Source organism: Trematomus bernacchii, unplaced genomic scaffold (assembly GCF_902827165.1).
Source record: "Trematomus bernacchii unplaced genomic scaffold, fTreBer1.1, whole genome shotgun sequence".
NCBI lineage: Eukaryota > Metazoa > Chordata > Actinopteri > Perciformes > Nototheniidae > Trematomus > Trematomus bernacchii.
Genome location: NW_022987564.1, coordinates 16,785,956 through 16,794,681, shown reverse-complemented (window position 1 = coordinate 16,794,681; position 8,726 = coordinate 16,785,956). Strand labels below are relative to the sequence as shown.

The 8,726-nt window shown below is 38.9% G+C and overlaps 1 protein-coding gene across 1 annotated transcript in view; it reads left to right on the top strand.

Moving 5' to 3' along the window:
- The first annotated feature begins 2,618 nt into the window (after positions 1-2,618).
- Positions 2,619-8,726, top strand: part of si:ch211-232m10.6 (uncharacterized protein LOC572203 homolog) — a 10,578-nt gene continuing 4,470 nt past the window's right edge. The window contains exons 1-3 of the mRNA XM_034125209.1: positions 2,619-2,814; positions 4,374-4,568; positions 6,884-6,943. Coding sequence (XP_033981100.1) covers positions 2,619-2,814; positions 4,374-4,568; positions 6,884-6,943 — 451 coding nt within the window. The remainder of the gene's footprint in view (positions 2,815-4,373; positions 4,569-6,883; positions 6,944-8,726) is intronic.

Sequence of the window (8,726 nt, the reverse complement as noted above, 5' to 3'; positions counted from 1 at the left end):
ACCCTTTCTATCACACTCATCTCGATCCAAGCTGTTCTTTACCATGGTGTCAGATTAATCACTATAGGACGAGAGGTCAGGCGGGTTATGTGTGAGAGGAGGAGAGATGAAGAAAACAAGAGAGAGGATGCTGTGGATGAATCTACAGAGTATAGGGAGCATTCGGGAGGGAAAGTAACAGATGGACTTGTGAGGATTAGAGAAATCTGGGTGGGTTTCTGGTGTAAACTGGACCAAGACGGAAGAGGGAGTGATGAGGGAGCGCAGAGGAAAGGTGAAGGAAACCGAATCCCTGTTCGAGAAGAGGGGAACTAAAGGAGTCTCAAACACAGTGAGTCCAGATACATTTTTGTGTTTTCTTTTGGCTGCACAAGTGTGAACTTAATCAAAAGTTGAGCTTGGACAGCAGCTGGATTTTTATAATCGCATGCATGTACAGTAGGGAGAGATTTCAGTTTACCATGATGAAGTATTCACTGTGAACCGCTAGCTGTTTTAAAGTGGAGAATATATTTGTGCTTTTGATGTCTCTGTAACTCATCCAAAACAGTGTGAGACAACCAAAACGTATTCCTAAAATCACTAAGAATGTTCTATTTGCTAGGATAGTAAAGTGGGCATGCATTGGTGTATCTGCTGTTGATACCAGGTGTGAGGAAACATTAAGTCTACACATGTTTGTAAGGTTCAAGCAGAGCAATAAAAGCCTCTACTGTACGGATAATAGTTTCACACCCGGAGATGATTTGATGGAACAAATTGACGCATGGTTAACCTAACCATTTATGATTGAAATGGTACTGCATTGTATCAGATGAAGTCTATGTGAGGGGTAAAAAGAGAGGAGAATTACTTTCTTTATTCAACTTTTATTATCCCAGAGTGGAAATTAAAAAATGTTCGTGTGCCATTAGTAAATCAAAACATTTCTTTTAGGTTCATTCTCTTTGTCCTGGTTACTCATTACACACTCATGCTGTGTTTAATTCTAGTTTGCCAAGATCTCAAATACGTCAGGCAAGTTACTGGAGTTAAAGCTAATGAGTAAAATGGCGAAAACTGTATGTTAGCGGTTTGTTTAAACTAATCTGCAGATATACCTCAAATTGCACTGCATGATAACAGGAAGCTGAACCATATTGGACATGTTGGCCAAACACTGTTCAGAAAACCTAGTAAAGAGGGTCATTTTCAACTTGTTGATTGAAAATGAAGTTGTATACACTGCCATGTACTTTTTTTTGTAACCTAGTTTGACAAGGTGCAGAATAAAGGCCTTTACACACCCACTCTGTTTAGTGCTATTGCTTTGCAAGCCAACATTTTTTTGTCATGAATACTTTTGCACAGAACGCGGATACTATGTGGCAAGAATGCGTAGTAGTTGTTTTTATAATAAGGGCGATTCTTTTTTAGCATCAGCGGAGTGAAAGGATTTGATTATTTTGCATTTCCCAGTGTTTATTTGTATAAAGAAGAAGAAGGACAGAGATAAGTGCCATGTTTAATTCCTAGGCATTGTCCTATTGTTACTTAGCCTAAACTGTGATTAAATAATCCTTTGAAAAACAAACAAAAAAAATACAAAGAAAGAAGTATTGAAGGTTTAATGTATCAACATACAATAATAATAAGAGTGTATTGGCAGGAGACTTGAACAAAGACTTTCACTCAACTGTTTATCTCTTAATCCAGATGTTTGCCTCTGTCTCCTTTTAGGTTGTCGTCGAGGCAAAGACAGCATGAGAGACAGTTTACATTAATACCATCTACCTAACCCTGCAAGATTACAACAGATTACCAGGCCCGGGAGTAGGCCTGAGAAACCGGACTAATCACTCCATTGTGAGCTCAATCCATCCTGAAGAGGTGGAGGAACAGGTTGGAGAAAGGGATGTTCCCTGAGAGCACAACATATAAGTCGCAATATCCTAATGACGAGATTTAGACGTTTATCTTCATCTGAGAGGAGTAAAAGTCTTAAAAACTCTGGGTCAAGATGGCTGAGGACACCTGGGGTAGAGTCACAGCTCAATGAGAAGAAATGTGTGGAGTCAAACGCGGCGCATGGCTCGTGCCGTAACATCAAGCAAGACAGAAAGTCTCTTACTTGAATCTGATGAACTTTTTCCTACTTGTTTCTCCACCTGAATCTGAAGCAGGAGGAGAGCTGGAGTTCCCCTCTGGCCTACACATCTGTCTCTTTCTCTTTCTTTCTCGCTGGAAGTGATTAAATCCCAACACTCCACTGTCCTCTGACCTCCGCTCATCGACTGTTCCTCAAGCCCCCTTCCCTTCCTCCATCTCTCCAGCCGACCTCTGGCTTTTGAACCACAATCATCCCTAATCCCTTCTCTCCCCTTTCACCCTCATTTTTCCTTCCTACCATCCTCCATGAATCAATCTCAATCGCCACAACAATCCGCCACGCTTTAAATTAACTGGTCACTGTGGTGTCACAGGATTCCCCTCGCTCCTCTCATCCTGATTGGTCCACAGAAGCTCTTAGGCTCTTCGAAACATTTTTGAACGAAGATACATTTTCTAAGTGAAGTCGAAGCACTCCCTGGTCCTTCATTCTTTCTACATAAGGTCCTTTGTTAAATTGAGAAGCAACAATGCTGGAGAACATGTCCAGACGTAACCGCTCCCTGCTGTCCCTTTCCCTCACCTCATTGGCCCTCACCCTGTCCGTCTTGGCGTTCTGCACCTCCTATTGGTGCGAGGGAACGCACAAGGTGGTGAAGCCCCTCTGCCTGTCCCCTGTCAAGTTGAAAAACTGCGGGACGAACAACAGCCAGCCGTATACCACAGGTGAGGCCAGGAGTTAGTTTCAATTTCAATATGGCTGCCGCTGAAAACCAGATGCGGACAAACACAAGTATTGATTTGGTGATTTACAATCCTGTATGTTATCCTTAAACTGTTCTTAATTTACTAAAAAAAGTCTGTATGTTGATATTTCAACAAATTGCTTCAGGTCAAAATCCATCTTCACTAGAGTCAATCTTAAAATGGGATCACACCGTAAAGTGGGTTGGCCAATGCCCCTTCCCCACTTACTACCCTCTTACTTCGGGCCCTTTAGCCCGTACCACACCCATCTTCAACTTCCACCTGTATATTGATATCAAATACAATTTGTTGTGACTGTATCTTACATGGTTGTAAAGCTCTTACAAGTGTCTAAATCTTTCAAGGGACACACACACAGACTCACAAGGTAAAAACAATTCCAGCTTCGCTATCGTGGCTAGCAAAAATGCTATATTTGTCATAGACTTAAACAGTCTGACATATTTATCCTATGGGCTATGTGTAGTTCACTTGACAAGTTTTACCAGAATATGCAGATTGCTGATTTTTTTAAAGAATTATCAAAACAAATCAAATAAAAACTGCTAATTGATTAAGAGTTGTAAGCTTTGAGTTGGCCTTTCTTTTTTATTTTATTTATTTTATGTAAATTACAAAGCTTGTTAATGCTCCCTCAACTCAAGTGCAACACACAGTAAATAAGCAATACTAATCTAAACACTTTCTTCATGTTAAGTTTAAACTCAAATTGAAAGTTGACTTGATTTTGTTTACTTTTATGAATGTTGAAATGAAACCAAAAGTCTCAAATAAAAAAGAGGCACTTATATGCTGCCATCATCTTCTGTTCAATGCTGCTGTAATTAAAGCTGCATTCATGCAAAAATAATTGTACACATGTCGAATAGAGATATGTACCTTTAACCTCCTTTATACATGTGAAGGCAACATGTATGTCACTATTAAAAATGCCGATACTTCACTTCTAAGAACATCTGGCATGGAATGTTAATAATGTAGAATAACGATTTATAGTTCCATATATTGTAAACACTAATCTACTGCAGGATTTGGAGGCGTCCACAGTATTGTCCTTGCACCTCATATTCAAGTATTTTACCCTCGACTTGGCCGACAGAGATTCACATAATCCCGGCTTTGTTGCTAATCTCAGAACTTTGTATCTGTGACTGCATGTTATCTGGCTTCACTGACCCGCTGTCTTATCTCTCCGCACTAAGTCTATTTGTTTTCATGTAGAATTCAATTTTCCCTCCATAGAAAATGACAGATTACCTAAAGAACAGTGTTACAGAGCAGGATTGCGTTACACTGTGTAACCCAGTAGACCCCCTGTTGGGATTTATGCCACAGTTTCTTGGCACACTGGCTTTAAAATGAATCCCAAACTGTTTTATTGATGAAGATACTATTTCTAAATGCATCTTTGCTCCTTTTTATGCACCTCTACTCTCTTTATTTCAATTTGATTTGTTCAATGTATCTCAATTTCCCCCTCTTATTATCACTCTTTGTCCCATTTATTCACCATCCAGAGAACCCCACCCCCGACCCGAGGATACCCCCCACCAATGTGACGCTGTCTCCGCTGCAGAAGGAGGAGCTGGCCAGGTTAAGGAAGAAGCAGTTGGCCAACGCCGTGCACTACATCTGGGAGACGGGCGAGGACAAGTACATGCTGCGATACTTCCACACCGGCTTCTGGCTCTCCTGTGAGAAGCACAATGAAGGTATGTATTCAAATGAATGTGAATACAGGACTAAATTCTCCATTACAACTCATTTTCCCCTCCCAAAAGTCCTTCTCTTCAATATCCTACGTATTTATTATCAGCATAAATTATGTACTTAAAATATAAAAGATAAAAATACTTTTAGTACTAAACAGCTTCTGCGACTCACATATAAGGTATATTATTATATAAATATACTATACTTATGCATTTATATATATCACTTTTTCCAGTCTCTGCGACCCCTTAAAGCGCTTTTACACCAGATGTCAGAATTCACCCATCGGCAGTCGTACACATACTGTATATGCTCAGATGAAACTAATATTGACATGCCATCGGGATCTCAACCCATGCCTTTGGAAACAATATGGTGTTAAGTATTTTGACACATTGACATGTTCACTGCAGGGGCTGGGGATCAAATGACCATCAATGTTAGAGCAGAATTGTACTGTTGTAGCTGCTTGAGGTGGAGCTAGTTTGAACTACTTCATAAACGGGTAACTGCTGGCCTACAGTGGTTACAAACATAGGGCAAAATGGTCAAAAGAGACATTTTGGAGGTCATGAAATGATTAATGGGGTAAGGAAGAAGAAAAAACTAAGTTCTACCTCACAAATTTACATTTATTGTTTTGCACTTTCTCTACTTTTGTCCTTGAAAAGTGATTCATAAAGAAAAGGTCTCTTATTGGTAATAAACTCATGGACAAATGAAATGTCAATCACAGGTCACAGCCCAAAAAGTTTGAAACCAGGGATGTTGTTTTTTCTAAAACACAGGAATTGTTCACAGGGGACCTGCTCTCATTTTCCCATGTCAAACCATGAGCCTAGCATTTTCTGCTGAGGACCTTTTTTGGTTTTACGCCCCATCACTGTGTCACATGACATTATGTCCATATCTTATTTTAACCCAAAATCAAACCGCAACGCTTCGTCACGTGACGCAACCTCCCCTTTCCAGTTGGGACACGAAGTAGGAATGAGATAATGTACACAATTACTCCTTGTCAATAGATCCAGTGTCAATGGAATTATTGTGACTAGAAAGTGTTTGAGTCAACGCAGATTATTGACTGTTAATCCTCTCTTGAGTACTCAATAATGAGGATACTTTGTAAAAGCCTACAGCCACAGAACAAATGTATGTACAATAACTGTCTGGTACTGATTCAGACTGCCGGGAACATCTGTTTGAAGAGAAACAAGCTTACATGTTTATTGTACACCAATTTAATGTTAATGCACCATCTGCTACAGAGAGAAGACCACAAACCAATCGTCTAACTTAATCAAACCTGCTTAATTTACTACCACTATTCGGTTTACTGCTGTTCTTTCATGGTCAAAATATCTTTAAACTGTGGTGATGAAATGGAAGCCACACAGTATGCAACATTATTCAGACTCTCCTCAAAACTAGCACACATTATGAGAGAAGTCATGCACAGAGACAAGCTTATGTATCCTGGAAAGAAAAAGTAATCACTGGCATGCATTGTTCTCACCAGAAGACACTGTGGTTGGTAGATTTCAGCGGTTTGACCTTTAATTCTCCCTCCCACAGGGATGTGAACTATTGGGCTTAATTAAGGCAACTCTTATTAATACGGTGTTGTATGAAGTATAGACGTACATTCTCAGCGGTTGTTGGAGAGTATTTACGTCACTGTGCACCAAAAACCTATATATTGGAGATGTACCATAAGGCTCTAATCCTTATGCTTCTTTATGAGTCTATAAGGACAAATGCATTTCGCTGTTATCCTCTAAATCAGTGTTTCTCAAATGGGGTATGTGTGTCAAAGGTGTTTAGATTAATACTACGATTTTGGCCCTATAATATGTTTAATGAACATTTTAATATTGAATGACGGAAGAAAATCAAGGAAATGTATAGGTAGTTCAAACATAGCAGAAGGACAGTTGAACACACGGAGAAATAAGTAACATTTCTCCAACTGAATTGACAATGCAACTAATGGGGGTAAAAATACCCTACAACTACATTAACGTCTCAGTGTTATTGCATGATAGCTACAAATGATTAGAGGTGTCTTCAAAACATACATTGAGGGTGCAGCACAAAAATGTTTTACGCAGGTAATCGAGCACTTTCAGGGTACATTATTGAAAAAAGTTTGAGAAACACTGCCTTAAATGTTAATTGACATTCAATTCAAGTATAATACATTTTACGTGGTTACATTTTGAAGACAAACATTTACCTTTTTTCAACAACTAACTCAGATGTTTCTCACCGTCAAGATGTCGATTCATGAGCTCTGTTGTGGTTGTTCTTCCAGGTGAGGATCAGGAGGAAAAGTGTCGCAGCTTCATTGAGCTGACACCAGGAGAGACACAAGGTCAGTAACAGGAAACAGAGACAATATAACCTCTATTCCTATTTACATTTCACAGCCAAACATTCAATGTATTCAGAAGTATCACCCTGTGGAAAAAGCATCACATTCAAAAAGTATTTAAGTATTATCAGTGAAATATACTGATAGTATGACAAACTGTGAAACTTTTTTTTTCTATATAGTCCTAACTGTCTGTGTTGTACCATCACATGATGCTTTGAGCGAAAAAATGTCTGCTGAATTATGTGGCATTTCAACACTGATAAGCTCTTTTAATAATTAGTTTAGCTTAAGAAGTGGGATAATCCTCTCAACACAAACATACAAACACAAACTCTAAATTTGAATATATATTAAAAAAAATATGAAGCATAACATTCTTGGTCTTGTTTGCTTGTCATTGACAGGTTAAGTGTTATAAGCAGTGGTGAATAGTCTAATAAATATAAAATCATTGCCAGTGTTATCATTTGCAAGTGTGTATTTGTTGTAATAATGACGAAATCATAATACATTTCACAGTAATTATAATAAAAAATAAAAACGATTTCCTTAACCTGTTTCACACCATCCCCCCGGTACCGGGCGGATAAACGCGTCATTTGCAGGAAACAACGTCTAAGGAATCTTAATATTGAATAAAACTATGAATGTGTTATATCCATGTAACGGGAAGAAACTCAGCTAACTGATCTTTTTAATTTTTTTTTTCAAAAAAAACCCACAATGCTAGCACTCAGCCTCTGAATTAGCCTCGATCGAAAAAACGGAACCTACAAAGGCACTTAAACTCACTCATAACTCCCTTATTACTTATCCTAGATGCACAGCCAACCACTCGTTTTTGGTGTCCTGGAGACACTGAATCTGTGTAAAAAACCTCAACACTCAGTGATAAACATTCGCGACGCTATAAACGAAAGCGTAAATCATCACATGTGGAGCTAAGTAGCTAACAAACGTAAATATGGCTTACCTTGGTCAAAAGTGGTCTTCAATGGCATTAAAACGATAAAAAAACGATGCTGCAGTTAATCCATAGGTTCATCCTATGTGTCTGTGCCTTCTTTGAAATTATTTCTGATAATCCATAAGCAATACAACTGCGTTTTAGTTTCCAAACTCCAGAAGGAGACATTCCTCCACTTTGGTTTCGTTTTCCACACACGAAGCGCCCACATTTTTTCTTTACAACGTGTGTGTGAGTGGGCCTCCCCCTTCGATTCTATTGGCTCTAACGGTCACAAGGGTATGTCAACCAACCAAATCGACCAAGGGGGGCCAGAGATAGGTCAAATCCACCCAAATGACCCCAAAAGTGGGGGTTTTTGGCTAAATCTCTCTAAAAAGGTCAAATTTCACTTGTTTTGCATCAATCTTGATACAGGGTACTTATTATATGTTGTACTTTGGATTCCTAAAGCTTTTAGTCTACTAACCCATCATCCAAGGGTAGTTTTCACTATCTGTAAAAAATAACTTTTGGACGGACACTATAATTTACAGTTTTTTACTATGTAAAATCTGAATTTTCTTTAAAATAAAAAACATTTATATTGATTCTGACACTTCTACATCCAACTCACAGGTTTATCATTACTTTGAGAACAAAGATTATTAATTTAACCCTTTTAGAAGGGAAGATATGGTCATTTGTTCTGGGAATGTCATTTTCGAGCCTGAGACCTGAAAAACAGGCTCAGAGTGGAACAGCTTTAAAAGATTATGATTTGTCATCACGCTCGTGACCCCAGGTTGACACCACCAGCTCGCCGTCCGCCGA